The sequence below is a fragment of the Chlamydotis macqueenii genome, chromosome 9, assembly GCF_036417535.1.
Source record: "Chlamydotis macqueenii isolate bChlMac1 chromosome 9, bChlMac1.mat, whole genome shotgun sequence".
NCBI classification, from domain to species: Eukaryota; Metazoa; Chordata; class Aves; order Otidiformes; family Otididae; genus Chlamydotis; species Chlamydotis macqueenii.
The window spans coordinates 23,434,703-23,450,006 of record NC_141564.1 but is presented as its reverse complement, the minus strand read 5'-3'; the positions used below and the strand labels follow the sequence as shown (position 1 = coordinate 23,450,006).

The 15,304-nt window shown below is 41.4% G+C and overlaps 1 protein-coding gene across 4 annotated transcripts in view; it reads right to left on the bottom strand.

The window, feature by feature from the left end:
* Window positions 1-405: 405 nt before the first annotated feature.
* GOLIM4 (golgi integral membrane protein 4) overlaps window positions 406-15,304 on the bottom strand; it is a 32,266-nt gene continuing 17,367 nt past the window's right edge. The window contains exons 6-16 of one of the 4 annotated variants that reach the window (XM_086754968.1): window positions 14,436-14,518; window positions 13,842-13,925; window positions 10,877-11,044; window positions 9,749-10,081; window positions 8,282-8,511; window positions 7,036-7,115; window positions 6,471-6,583; window positions 5,154-5,321; window positions 4,359-4,427; window positions 2,650-2,730; window positions 406-2,313 (exon numbers count right to left, since the gene is read on the bottom strand). In XM_086754968.1, coding sequence (XP_086611094.1) covers window positions 2,155-2,313; window positions 2,650-2,730; window positions 4,359-4,427; window positions 5,154-5,321; window positions 6,471-6,583; window positions 7,036-7,115; window positions 8,282-8,511; window positions 9,749-10,081; window positions 10,877-11,044; window positions 13,842-13,925; window positions 14,436-14,518 — 1,568 coding nt within the window. In that variant the 3' untranslated portion in view covers window positions 406-2,154. The remainder of the gene's footprint in view (window positions 2,314-2,649; window positions 2,731-4,358; window positions 4,428-5,153; window positions 5,322-6,470; window positions 6,584-7,035; window positions 7,116-8,281; window positions 8,512-9,748; window positions 10,082-10,876; window positions 11,045-13,841; window positions 13,926-14,435; window positions 14,519-15,304) is intronic. The other 3 variants (XM_010128980.2, XM_086754970.1, XM_086754971.1) reach the window with 3 other exon arrangements.

The window sequence follows — 15,304 nt, the reverse complement described above, 5'->3', positions numbered from 1 at the left end:
TACCTGCAAATAACTCTGGAAGTGGCTTTTTCCATGCTGGAAGTGTGGCAGGAGACAGACCATGTTCTCCATGGGCAATGCTGTACCATTACCATAACCGATTGAAGCGTGTGGCTCGTTACGGCTGTGAGAGACTGTGAAAAGACAGAGCCCTTTGCATGCTGTAGGTACCTGTACCTTCAGCTATGGTCTTCTCCCTCCCCAGGAGAGCTGCAGCTGGAGAAGGGCCTCAGCTGCAACGACTGCAGATGTTGGCCTGCTCCACTTCATGGAAAGCGCCATGCTGGCTCCTAGCTCCCTCCCTTTGGCACCTCTGCTGTGCTACATTAAATCGGAGCACGAACGCGTCATTAGAACTACAGCAAAGCATCGCGCTCCTGAAAGATCAATAACCATATTCTAGTGTATTGACTGCAGTCAAGTTTTATTATGCCTCAAATAATTAAATACGGCAACCGTGACATTAAAAATACAGGCCAACTTACCAAAATAATTGTATTCTGAAGATTATGTACATATTATACATTTTACAGTATTTTTTATACATAAGGTAAATCTGTATGATAACTAAAAAACCCAAAATACTTGCTGACAAAAATATTCCTATGAAACATAAGCACTGTGTCTGGGACATTTAGGAAAATTGCAAAGAATGGAAACCAGCTATAAAACATAATATAATTGAGTTAGTAGAAAAATGAATTAAATTACATTCATATAAAAAGTTAAACTAAAACCGTTGCTATGCATCAGTATTAAAAAAGGGAAAAAAATCCCAACCCCTCTCCTTTTATATATTAACACACTTTTGTGGGGAGCTACTGTGCGCCTCATTTCCAGCAATGGGGCGTAGCCTAGGAAATCCAGATTCCCATTCTGGATGGGAATTCTTCCAATATACATTAAATAACCGGGGGCTGTACCAACACAGATACTGTACGTACTCATGCACTGGGATTACGATCATGGCCTAGCAAGGCACTGTTTCTGTGTCTTTTCCCCCCAACGCTTACATTTCAGCATGCAGTACTGGAGATGTTTGCTGTTAAAAAAAAAAAAAAAAAAAAATCCTGTGGAATTTGGCTCTAGCCTGCTTTCCAGACTAGGGGACAGAGAAATCCTTCCAGTCTAGACTTATAAATAAATAAGTAACAGAAGGTAAAGGCCTTAGTTCAACATCTTGCACAGATCATGCTGCTCAGTTAAGATGCCTTAACTCTCTCTACAGTCTCCAAGAAGCGTGTCACTGGCACTGAGGTGATGTAATTACATTTGCCCGGTAAAATATTTTATCTGTTAACAAGGATGGCAAAGTTGTTCCTTCTGGAAATCTTCATTCACCTGACAGCTGTAGTGTTTTGATTTGGCAGAATGGATCTTCAAGTCTAAATGGGTTTCTAGCTCACATCTCGTCTCGGCGTACCACCATTTGCATCATGTGCTGTGTAGTGCATGTAATTGAAGTACCTAGGTCTACTCATTAAAATAAATGCATAATCTAACTGTATATAAACAGCTGCTAAAATTAACAGCTATTAACCTGGCTGCATTTTGAAGGCTTGTAAAACTTGCATATTTTATAACTATTGTGCACCTGTAAAAGGCCTGGTCCTGCGAATAGCTAGGCACGTGCTTATCTTCAAGGATTTGAAGAATCTCAGGAGATTGTAATAAATTAAACTACCCCGGGCCTCTACGGGTGCCGCAGGTCGCGCCTGGAACAGGCAGCGTGGCCAGCCGTTAGTCACAGACGTCGTGTCAAGGAAGACGAGGAGAGATGGAGCGACTAACGTCGGCTGGGTTTAGGCACTAGATAGATTCTCACAGATGTTGAATGGAGCTGAAATGAGACCAAACATCTGTCAGAGGTGGACAAGGTGGAAGCGTATTCCAAAATGGCCTTTATAAAACATGCCCAGAATGATGAAAAATTAAACCTGTATGATACCTGTTTATGTACAGCTTTGATAGAAAAGAAATCCTAACCTAGAGTATCAAAATACCGTGTTCATATAAACATAGGAGAGCATCTAATAGAAAAGTAAAAAGTGTAAGACACAAACTTTTTTTTGAAATTAAATAGCCTAAAAAAAAGTTCTTAAAAAAACCCAAAACACAACAGGAATTTGTGTGCTGCCAAAGAAATGAAGAGAACTACATCTCCCCTCGTCTACGAGTTTTTGCTGCAACAGCTCTGCCTTCTTCCTCCTCCTCTTCCTCTTCATAATTTTCTTCATGAACTTCTTTCTGGTTGTTTTCTTCTTGCATTTCTTGCTCTTGATCTGCTCCTCCATTATTCTTTTCATCTGCCTGCTTCAGGGGAGGGGAATAAAATCAGATTCAGCGCACGTACCAGTTCCCTTACGGTTTATTTTGGGGCCATGAGATGAAGTTAAGGAAAGATGACTGTCAGCTGGAGTTGTTGGAGCTGATGGACAGAACAGGAAAAGATTTCCAAAGGCCTCCAGGCAGCAAGAATGGATGTGGGGGTGGAAGGATGAGCAAAAGGGAGTTGGGACAGTGTGAAATTTTGAGGTCTAAGACCTAAATAAAGTACAGCCGTTATTACGTAACATTGCTGTGACGTGATCACGGCTATGTTGGGTGTTTAATCCCATCAGCGAGTCTGCGGGTTTCCACAGTACTTACGTTCTCATCGTTTTCACCATACGGCTCTTCCGCATTGCGTTCCAGTTCTCGTTTCTTTTCTTCAGTCAAATCTTCCTGGATCTGCAAAGCACAGATGTAGTGTATGTTTTAATTTCCATTAAAAAAGTAGTCTGTGGCATAAATGTACGCATTTCCACAGCTACGCTTTTCCAGAATGAAGACTCAGAAGAAAAGGAGGAGAGGACATGGAGAGGTTAAAGGAGGGAAAAAACCCCAAACCACCCAGCAATGGGGAAACTCACTTCCTCTGAGAGCATACTTCACTACAATTTTCACAGACCCTCCCATCATCAGCTAACACGTTCAGATTTCCAGTCCATGTTTTCACTTTACAGAGATATTATCTTCTCCTTATCCTGCGCAGTGAGAGTGCCACGACACAGCAGAGTGTCATTGCTGACACTTCCACTGCGGACTCCTAGAACTATTTCAGTTCCAGCATGCGACGCAGGTATTTAATGGGAACTTTGTCCACATTTTCCCAGCAGTTGAGCGATGCTTCTGCCAACTGCTCCTGGAAAACCACAAAAGAGCAAGGCGGGATCAGGAGCAAAGAATAATCTCTTCCAACTCTATCCTCGAAGAGAGAGCAGGCCACACTAGATCTGTTCTCCACATGTTCAGATCTTGATCTATCACTGCTTTATTTATGTCAGCACTTTCCCTCACGTCCATGTCTTTTTATGGTTAGGTGCAAATTTGAAAGAGGCGTGCTTGTTTTTCTTTTGGCGAACGCTGTTACGCACGTCTGGTCCAAATGGCGTCCTGCAAGCTGGGTAAGATGCTTCCCTAAGGCCGTACAGCTCTCCCCATAGAAAAAACCTCTCTTCACCTGGCTGGGAAGCATTCGGCACCCAGTGCTTACTTCCAGTAAGCACACTGGTCATAGCCCTTTATGAATCGTGTATGAAATTACTTCCTGTAAGCCAAAGAGAGCTTGCCAAAGGCCAACTACTCCCAGTTCCTAATGACCTGGTTTGATTTAAGTAACTGTATTTCAAACTGATTAATTCTCAGTGCACACCAGCTAATCTAGACAAAGTGTTCCCCATAAGGGAGTAATCAGGAGCAGTTTCTATTGCTTTTTGTAAATCATTATGTATGAAGTAGAAAACACCAATTGCTTAGGTCCCTGCTGAAGAACTGCAGGTCAGTTACGCTCGCGCATGCATAACGAGCGTGCCATTCAACATAGGAAGGAACAAGTCCCTTCCCCTCCTTTTCTCCTCCAGTTCAAAGCTTCCTTACTTGACTCCACAAATAGTAGGGGCTTACATCACTTTGATTGCTTAGGAGGAACACAGATAAATCAAAGTCAGAGCAAAAGAGTAAGTAACTGGCTGAGAAAGTTTACCCAGAACAGCAGTGTACGATTAGAGACGCAAAGTTAATGAGGTTTTCAGTGACCTTCAGAGGGCTTGAGGTTTTCAGGAATTTTTCTTTGTGTTGTGAGTGGCTTAATCTCTTCAATTATTGCACAATTAATACCATGTTGCATGGAAGACTAACAGATTGCAGCAGATAAGCATAAGTAACACTAAATATGTCCAGAAGTGGACAGCAGGGTAATGCTGGGTTTCACAAAGTCAAGACAAAAGTTTGCAGTTCTAAAAGACACCAATGCTGACGGTTAATGGAGATGTGCCACGCTGCCCGAGTCCACGTGTGCCTTGTGTCTGTCTCCTTACCTCCTCTTCTCCCTCTTCCTGGTACTGTTCATCCACATTATCTTCCTGCTGGTCTGGATTTCCTGCCATCTGCAGAAAGATTATATAAAAGTTCAGTTCTATGTGCATGCTTGTTAACTTTAGAAGACCGAAGGTTAAAGCTTCTTGTTCTGGAACAAAAGCTTTATGTAAAGCTAAAGTAACAACAATAGCATAAGAAGTTATAGTGCGCTTATTAGAATTAATGGTAGCCTGGCTACATGATTTGTAACTGCCCTAAATTAAAAAACAGGCAGCAGAAAGATGATAAGAAAAATCACTTTACAGAATAAAGCAAGACTTTCCATACCAAGCAGGAAGGCAGTGAAATATTCACAGCATTACAACACCAATGCCATCAAAATACAGATTATCTCTGCCCAGAGGAGCTTACGGTTGAAATGCACAGCACTCGCTGGAATGCCCACGGAAAGAAGTGACACCACTGCTCGCAGCTGACTGAGTGTCAATGGCATGGAAGTGGCAAAGAAGGGATTTGTGGAAAGACATGCAGACTATGAACATGAGGATTGCTCTGCAGGGGCTTGTGTGAAGGTAAATGCAGGGGCCCTCAGCTGTGGGACTACAGAACCTCACTGAGTGGAGCCAATGATGAGAGACATACCAGTGTATCACCAGGAGTAACTCCACACTTCTACCTGCTTGTGTCGTGGCTTAAAAGAGATCTTTAAAACTCAAAGGTCAGCATTCTCTCACCAAGCTGTGCTACACTGTCCTGAGACAGGACCTACAGATGCTTCCTTTCCCTTTACTGACCACAAGGTGCTCTTCCATTCCTGGATGTCCTTGTTTCTGACTGGCTTCCTTGTGCTTTTCATTTTCATCCGGTAGATTTTCTTCTCTCTCTTGCTCAGCTTCCTCAAATTCATCTTCCCCTTGATTGTTGGGGTCATCAGCAGGGTTTACATCTTCCATGGCTGCCTTCTGTAATTTTCAGGAGTGTATGTTAAATATGTATTTTTATCTCACAGTCAAATTCCGTTTCACTTGAAAGCTGCCCTAGCTCGAGCCAGGTTAGAGCCAACTCCATACGCACTGGAACCAGCTGGAATCTCTCTGCAGGCGTCAGGGGCCACCAGCCCAAAGCCCAGCCAACAGAGAAGTGTCAGTTCCTGAAAGGAGGAGCACTTCAGCACTGGGCACAGACACAACTGCACTTATTTCACATACGCTGTTGAACTCCTCTTGTTTAACGTCTACTGACAACTGACAATGCCTGATAAGACCAGGTGAAAAAAGATAAGAGTTTAAATGCTCATGGCTCAAAAGAGCTGATGCCATCCTTCTGTACCAGTCTGTCTTGCAATATTGACCTTGTCTACCTTTATAATAGAAGAAAACAATGCCCACTTTTCATGATATTTGCCATTCAGAAAACAAGCATTTTCCTTCTGCTTATCATTCAGTAAAAGCATTTCCGATATGTTTATAGCTGACAAGTTAAACATCCTTTAGAAATATTTACTATACAACTTAATTTGCTGAGAGCAAGGGCAGTGAAGATAGTTGGTGGTGTGGAACATCAAACATATCAAGATGGAACTTGGATGAAGGGCACAGAACTGTCTCCTGCATCCAGATCTCTGTGCAACGGGTACCCCAGCTGCGTTCAGCACTGAGGTATGCTCTCTTTCAAGATCTCACACTACTTCTGTACTGACTCCAGCTGGTTTCACTGGCTATTGAGTTGGCTCTTACCTAACAAGAACATGAAGGATACTGTCACCACTCTTTTTGACTGACCACCAATGAGTTACTCTTGTTATTTTTTTTAATCCAAGTTTACCTGTTCAAGCCCTAGCTAAGTCTAAATCCTTTTTTCCACCTACAGCACAGATCACAGGAGTGTAGAAAAGCAACTTGCTTCCAACAAGGAAGCTTTTTTTGCTTTCTTCCCAGATCAGCAAGGACAACTTTAAATAGACCTTAGATGTAGTTTCTAACTGTCAAACTTGTCTTTCTAGCAGACCTCTGGTTCACCTTATTTCTGTAATGCGCAATTATGTTTGATGAGACTTCTGGGTTTTCACTTCAGTAACGACTGCAATCCATAGCATCTTAATTCATACTCACCGATTCATCAGCCTGCTGATTTTCGACTTGATGTTCAGGTTCTTGCTGCTCATCTGCATTATTTTGATCATCGTCTTCACCTTCATCCTGGCGCTGGTTGTCACGTTCGTAGGCTGACAAATTGTTGATATTACTATTATATTACAGCAGTTTCTAGTTAGCTTTTTTAAGAAAATCTCCTGTATCCTAGCTTCCATACGTGCTTTTAGCAGTAGGCAGCCTTTACCTGAAGAGCTTACCCAAACATAGTATGCTAACAGAATTGTTTTACTGCTGGTAGGAAACCAACGCTGAAAGATAATACCATTTGAAGAGATCAAACAAAAAAGCCCTGTAGCTTAATCAAAGGGACACTTTTCCTTTCAGGAATGTGGATATGATCATTAATAATACCTGTATTTCAGTCAGTCACTTCAGCCAGTGTTATCTGAGCTTCTGGTTTTAAATTGCAAGTTTATGTTTCACCTTAATCCAAACTGAGTATGAAATGAATATTAAAATCTCGCACGAAAGGCAGTACACAGGGAACCTGTGAATGAGGGTAGGGACATAAATTGGATCTTACCTCCTTCCTCTTCCTGAACACCTTGCTCTTCTTCCCCTTGTACGATATCATGGTCCCTGTTATCATAATGAGCCTGTTGGCTGAGAAAACGAAATGCAAATATATCATTTCACTTTCAAAAAGGTGTGGTTTTGCTTTAATAAACAAACCATCCTACTGCATCTCTGCCTCTCCCAGCACCTGCCAGAATGGGTCCCAGTTTAGCTTTCTATTACCTAGTGTTCTCTCACATCATCCTTCCCGAAACAGACTTTATAGAACAAAGACTTGCTTGTCCTACTGTACTAACTTCTGTGCTTGTATTTAACTGTATGTCAACAGGATCTACGCAAGCTAACATATTCCATAGTCAAAGCACGGACAATGAACTGGAAGCAAAGAACCTCTCAGATAAAGGGTCTTAAAGACAGACTATGTAGATCAGTTATTTTGTTGAATAAACAGCGGTTTACTTGCACAGTTGCAGGACTGAATATTTTTACTATCAATTTATGAAAGGCTTTCTCATACCAAAATCCTTTTAGAACAACAGTCAAGATAATTAATATTTCAATGTTTCAGCAAAAAAAATTTCAATGGGTTTAAGATTCCAAAAGACAAAAAATCGTCACTAATAATTTTAAACTAAGCAGAAGCAGAAGATAATGACATGGAGAGTGGAAGGCACGTAGAAACTAAAATATGAATATAGCTGCACTCACAGTAACTTTATGATACTAACAGGGTGTTGGTTTCCCCTGAAGTCATACTTATGTCTCTACAACGCAAATAATACTAGTCACTCTTGTCCCGAAAGTCCTCATGGAATTACTTAAAAACAGCATCTCACATTTAAGAGGAACTTCAGCTTAGGTACTCAATGCATATCTGATACTGGAGCTCCTCAGTACTACAAGATTGTAATTGCTGCTTAGTGGAAAATAATTACTAATTTAAAGCAAGCTTTAAGACAAGGGACATTGTATACCAGGAGCCCTTAACCTCTCCCAAGGATGTGCACAGCCATGTGTGCTCATTACTCCAGAGTTCAGAGGCTTCCATATTAAGGGGTGGGGGGAAGAAGGGAAAAAAACCCTTAAAATAGCAATCAAATTTATCCTTGGAAGAAGGAGATGAGACTCACTGAATTTAGTTTCTGGGCAGTCTAGGTTTATAGCACTAAACCAGCCTCTTTTCAAAAGAGTTATGTTGGAAGCCATAAAACCCAGAGCTCAGACCACAACAAACCCATGGAAAAGAATTTAACCTTAGCCTGTTTTTATAGAGTTTTTCTCCTTGTTTCTGCAGCTGAAGCTCTTTTTCTTGAAGCTGTTGCTGCCGTAATAGCTGTCCCCGCAGCCTTTGCTGGTGTAGGGATTCCTGATGCTCTCGTAGCTGACTGGCTTCCTCTGCTCTTTGGGCTGCAAGATGTTGCTGCTCTAGCTGTTGTTCATAAGCTGGCTTCTGTCTTTTTGTTACAGCTTTTGTTGATATTACCTGTCAAAGCAATGTGTTAGTCATAGATTAATCATCATTTCAGGGATCAGAAACAAGCACGCAGAAGCCTCTGACACGGGGCAAAGTTACGCAGACGCTACACGCAACAGGCAAAATTCCAGAACAGTTATTTTAAGTTTTCTTGTCTCTGCTTGAAGTTTAATTATGCTTTTGAACACAGACTGGAGGTGTTGGGGTGGAAAAAGAGATAATGGGCTAGGGGAAACCATGCCTTTTACACATAAATAATAATAAACCACCCCCAACAAATTACCAGCAAAGGAAATTTTGATGGCTGACCATTAAGACAGCAAATATGTTTCCATTGATTTAACTGGTAATTTCAGTAGGGGTTGCTGCGAGCCTTAAGTGAAACACTGGATATTTTTTTACAGTCAGCAGTAACTTAAACTAACTCCGGTTTCACAACTTAACCTATTGCTGCTGTTCTAAACCACTGTACCGCTTCAACGACAGCTTCTCACCACACTGGAGTTACAGAATTAATTTGCTAGGAGAGTACGTGTTTCAAAGCCCAAGGTGAGATCAGTAAAATATATTTTCCACCGGAGATCCACTCTAAAATGTAAATTCAGGACTTGCTGCTTTTATTTAGAGCTCCACAGAGCAAGACTTGCCACTGCTGCGCGCTGATTTCCCCTGGCTATGTTAGTCATGTTCATCCTGCAGTTACAATTTCCTGGCAAACGCCAGCGAACGTTCAGATGGAAACGTGTTAACAGAGGGCAGGTGTACCTGACAAGGAAAAACACTGCAGTTTGCCGAGAAGCAGCAAGTTAGTAAGGCAGGACAGCTCTCCATCAAAGTGCTGAAGAAAAGTTTCCTTCTCTGTCTTCTTCCCATGAGCTACCACAGGCTTCAAACTTAAAGCAGGAGATGGGATCCAACCTGATTGCTCTTTTTTTTTTTTTCCATCTGTTGCTTTTATCAGCAGAATTAATGTTCATTAAGCTGCACCTGGCAAGCACTACAGTAAGTGTGTGCTGAAGTTAAGCCTGAATCCTAAGCAACCAAGTGCTTTGAACACCAAATTTTCTATAAATATGACAATTTTATCTAAAAACCATAACGTTTGGGATTCAGAGCACTTGCTATAAATATGACACTGATTTTATCTAGAAATAGGTGAGTGTGATACAGGGCCATCAATTATAAGAAATGCCTCAATTTAAAAGGCAAATCTAATTAATTAGTAGAAGAGAAGAGAGCTCCATACCTCTGAATGAAGATGATCACCCAACATATTGGTTTCTTCTTCTTTCTGTTCCTGTTTTTTCCACTCATGCTCTTCTGGTACTTGATCCTGTTCCTCCTCCAAGTGCTCAGGCTGACCTGCCTGCTCCATTTCTTCCTCTTCAAGTTCTTTTTTGCGTTCCTCTTCAACTTGATCAACACGTTGCTCATCGTCCTCGCCAGCTTCTTGTTGTTCCTGAATATTTAGTTCTTTGGCATGCTGGCCCTCATTAGCCCTTCTTTGCAGATGAAACGGCTCAGCTCTGTCTTCTTTCTCCTGGGTATTTACTACTTCTCTCTCTTTTGGCTTCTCACTCTGCAAAACATACAACAAGATTATATATGCACAACTTATTATGGATTTTGTGTTTTCAAGCGAGCCATGGACCAGACATGGAAGCCTTTACTCCAGCTGTAGTCAGGAGAGCCAAATGCCTGCCCTCCTGCCAAAGCATCAATTCCTGATTCTCAGCTCTGCACAGCTACGCAAGGCGTTGTACAATTGCATCATGAAGTAGGTGAAGCCTCATTTTATTTGAGGTGGAACAAAACACTCTTACAACTCTGTACCTCCAAAGGGAGCTTTGTATTTTTATTTCCTGTAAGTTCTACTGGCCAAGGACTCTCATAAAATAAAACCACAACTGATTTTGTAACCTCTAGAATTTACCCACAACTTAGCTTTTTTTCTTTTCGAGCATCAGATAGCGTGCCAATTTTAAATACACTGACTTTACGTGTGCCATTGAAACTTTACAAAACACACAACAAAACAATTTCTTCAGAACTTGTTAAAGCTTTTCTGTTACATGAGACATCTAAAATTTTAGATGACTGCTTGTTATTCAGAAAAAGTAAGATTTTTAGCAACTTCTTAAAAGAGCTTACAGAAACCAATTTTCAGTGCGTTTACAGGCATGTGAGAAGAGGGCACCATGAACAGATTTTTATACTGCTCAATAGGATTAAGCTGTTCCTTACTACTCTACTCAAGAACTGACAAACTCGTACACTTAAACACAGGCTTCTAACGGAAGTTGAGCACATGGCCAGGATTTAGCTGGATGAGAACCATTTCCTACAGCATCTGTAGCCGCTCAGTACTCTATACCTCCTGATGCTCTTCAGCCACAGCTTCCTGGTGCACTGGGAGGTCGCTGCGGGGAGTCGGTGCTCGCACCTCCGGTCGCTCGTTTGCTCGGTCTAACTTCTCAGGCTGTCGGAAACTGGGCATTTTGTTGAGTGTGTCCTTCAGCTGTTTGTATTCCTCCACCTGGGACTAAAGTCAACACATTTATTACAGTGTGTCCAAATCAATTGCTTAATCAAATGTCATCACCTCATAGTGAACTTGCTGGCAAAACATATGGCAGAAAGACTTGATATTGACATCGGAGCAAAAACCAGGGAGGAGAAGGGATGGGAGCTTTTAAAATCTCTTGTTTCCACACACTAGATAGCATCGAGTCATCACAATCTTTTCAGCCAAAGTGCACATGCATATAAAGTATATTAGAAAAATCTCTGTGCGACAAAGACGAAGATTTGTTTTATTCATGCCAAGCAGGAGAATTGTCAAAGAGGATGATGCAGTTTTCTTGGCAGACTAAAGCGAGGGAAATCGAAAGCACCACAACTTCTCTGTTACTGGTAGAAAGAAGTGCAGCTCTTTCGGAAACAGTTGCTTTAAAGTATATACACACGTCATGAAAATGCCAAATCCTCAACACTTAGACAGGTGTTACACAAGACAACAGCCAACATACAGAACTGAGGCAAAGAAAGTCATAGTACATCTTTGGTGAAAAGCAAGAAGAAAAAAAAAGAAAATATAAATTTTTAAAGTCTTCCTGAAATGCAACAGTAAAATGTTGTAATTTGACCTGCTGTTTAGCTTTGTACAAGATCAGAATACTTTCAAAAAGCTTTAAAAGTCCAGTGTGAGAATCCAGACTGGCTGGTACATTCGTCCCTGACTCTACAGCAGATGTACAAGACAGACTGTCTCATAAAGTAAAATTTTTGAGACGGACAGCATTTATAAAAGCTGACCAGCTGCATATACAAAAGGTGGTGCCCCAGGAGAGGATTTCTCTGTTGCGCCAGTGGAGGTGGTGGGTGTATTTACTACCCATTTTGAAGTCAGAGGTGCATTTCATAATCCTTTTTATAATTCAGGTTAAAAACTGGCTACAGTTGACACTCAGCGACTGCGTATCTCGTTTTGTGTGTTATGTAGTATCATAGCAATCAATAGTACAGCAGACAGGCACAATGCATTGATGGACAATGCATAATACTCATACAAAACAATATCCACAGTGCTACAGATTGACATGATGCAATGTGTAACAGCTCCGAAGCTAGACGCACCTCGAAGCATCTTCAAAAGACTATGGCATCCATTAAAACAGACGGGCCTAAAAGCAAAGCAGAATGCACAGTAATTACTCTTGTCATTCCAGAGGGATACTTCTCCTGATTAACTGCTGGAGAGTCTAATAAGAAATTTTAAGAGGAAAAAAAAAATAGTATTTACTTAACATAAGGCTAATATGCAGGTCTCAGATTTTTTCTCTCCCATGCAGAGAAGAGTGCGCTAGGATATTTAAAGAATGCACGTCCAGATCAGAATTCAAGTACTCTGTTCTGCTGCACGACTCACAAAGCTGAACGTTGTGATTCAAGGCCGCAGCCCAAAAGGTATTAATACTGACAGAATGATAGGGTTTATAAAAATATATAATTAATATCTGGCCGTTTAAGCTACGGAAAAGCACAAAGATTACAGTACCTTAAAGATTCAGGTCACAAATCCATTAGTGCAGTATTGACTACTGATATTCAACGTCTAGAGTGCACTTAGAAATAGAGGGGTCGTTTATTGAGCTGTGTTTCTAAGTGATAACCCCTTGTGAGCTTTCTGCAGTGGGTTTGTAGCAGAAACTACACAACTGTGCTAAATACCTTCTGTTCCCAAAGAACGTGCAAGGCCCTTCTCTTGGAGGAAAGGCTCTCCATATGATAAATGCCACGTTCCGATTGCAGAGAGAAAGGCTTTGTGTGACACAGGTTTTCTAATTAAAGAACTGAATCAAAGCCAGAAGTGTATGGAGCTTCCCTTCGGATTTGGTGAACCTTAAATCAGATCCTGCCTCTGCCCTTGTGGAATTTCAGATGTTAGCAAGTACATACCAAGCAGCAAACGTGGCCAATGGGAGAAGAGCTTAAAATCATCTGCCAGCTTACTTTAGTACTAGAAATTACGATTCTTCATATACTTAGTCTATGAGGGACTTTCCTGGTCTTTCCCTATTTTTTTTTTTTTTTTTTAATATCTACACATACTGACATGCACAATGAGCAGAACTGGGGAGGGGGAACATACAATGCTTCTAATGCTGCTAATGATTTTGTGCATTGTGAAAATACTTACATGAAGAAAATTAGTCAGGAATAAAAATAACTTCAGGTTCCCTGTGGCATACACAGCTTGTACTGGCACAGCTGCCTCAATGTGCAATAGCCTAGTAAAGTTTGCACTTCATGGATAGTTCACTTGAAAATTACATTTAAGAAAGGTAATTCTGCTGCTGTTTAAATAATTTGAGTTGACATTCCTCCGCACATACTGTATTTCTGTTGCGCTGATGTATATAGCCTTACAAACCTTCCAGTCATACACAAAAATAAACTGTATAGTATACTAGCATCCAGGTCTCTAAGTGATATACGTGAACGTCAGTGTGGGATGTTAAACTAATAGAAGTTGTGTCAGAGAAGACAGAGAAAGAAAGGTATTTGACAGCTCTCATGGAAGCAGAGGTGCTCTTCTTATCAGTAAAACATGCATTCCTGGGCCTACAGTACAGCTCTTCATCTTCCCACAGCCCTATGATTTGTTGCAGCTTCTTCTCAAGAGCAACCCCTCAACTCATGCATTTCCCTGCCGTATGCAGCACAGCGCTAACCGCCAATTCCTCATGCGAAAGGCTACATGCACAACACGACAGCTGAACTAGGAGAAACAAGTTTTAGGAAGGTTTAGAGCTAGCAGAAGCTGCTTTCCTTCTGACCTGTGCAGCAGCTAGTGCACTCTTGTGGTCTTCCAATGTCACTACAAGCTGGTTGTGTTGGGAGAGTAAGTTCTTATGCTGTTGCTACACAAAAAGAAGAACAGTACATGTTTCATAAAGTTCATTCTCAAGGTAACCCGGGGGATTTTGAACTAGGAAGATAATTCCATTTATTTCGAAAAGAAAATCCTGAGTTGGAATGACAGCATTTATTTATTTAGCATGGAATGCATATTAAACAGAGAAAGCGAGCACGCCAGGAAAGAAAATTTGGAGGGCAGAAAAATATTAATTTCAGGAAACTTAGTTTGCCAAAACACAATTCTTAACTTTCAAAATCAAATTTCCAATTCCAATTTCTATACTTAATATGTCTCTTCCTTTTTTTTTTTTTTTTTTTTTTTTTGAAATGACCATGTACCTGAAGTGCAGGTGGTAAAAAGCAAGAAATCCAGGTCAGCCATATTTCTCCCCTTTTTGCCACATAACAGAAATGCCAAGTCTTCAGCATAGTCCATTTCTGGCTTGTTAAAACTTGAGAAAGTTTTTCTTTTTCCTAATGGTCTTGAGAGTTCTCCACTAAGCAAAGCCTACCTTGACATCTTGCAGCTGGGTGTGAATGTCTTGGTGAGCTTTTCTCAACTGTCTGTTCTCCTCCCGTAAGTTATACAGGGATTCTGTTCAAAAGAAGTGACATACAGAATTTAAACCTGGTCAGAGTTACAATGCTAGATTAAGCACCAAAATTAAGACTATAACACAAACAACATAAAATCCTACACGCTTGCTGTAGTAAGAATGGTTTAGAGTAACTGTGTGGTTTGTTTACATTACATTTCTCCCCAGCACTATAAAATGCTTTATGTTTTCAAGCAGAAAATTCTCAAATTTGGTTAAATTTTATATTAGCGCACCCAGCCTGCAACTGGAATTATGCATCGCTGTTCATGCTGGGGACTGCAGACAGCAAAATTCAGCAGGGTAAACCGAATGGCAGAGAGGCACCCTGCTCTCTTCCCCAACATTGCATGTGGTGAGTGAGAATTATATGTCGTAGGACTAAGCTACTCTTTTGGAAGAGGTGCCCAGATGGCCAGCATACTGAAAAAGCTTTACGTGCTGGGACCAGGGAGAGGGCCTTCTCCTCCCCCTCCTGACATTATGTTGATGTGGAACGCTGCAAGCAGACACAGGCAAGCTCTTCCCACACTCCAAGCCGCTCGGCTGCGATCCAGCTCAGCCCAAGAGCTAGCTGTACGACTTCACTGGTGTGATGCCAAGGCAGAACTAACAAACACAGCCTCTGCCTGCAGAATACAGCACAGACAAAACCGCAGACAGCTCCAAAACGAACTCGTGTGTTAGTGACACATGGCAGAAAGTGGCTGAAGGCCCTCGATGGGGAGAGCCTCATCCCTTTGTGCTATGCAGCTCTGTAATTAGAACTGAAGAGGTCTGCAAAC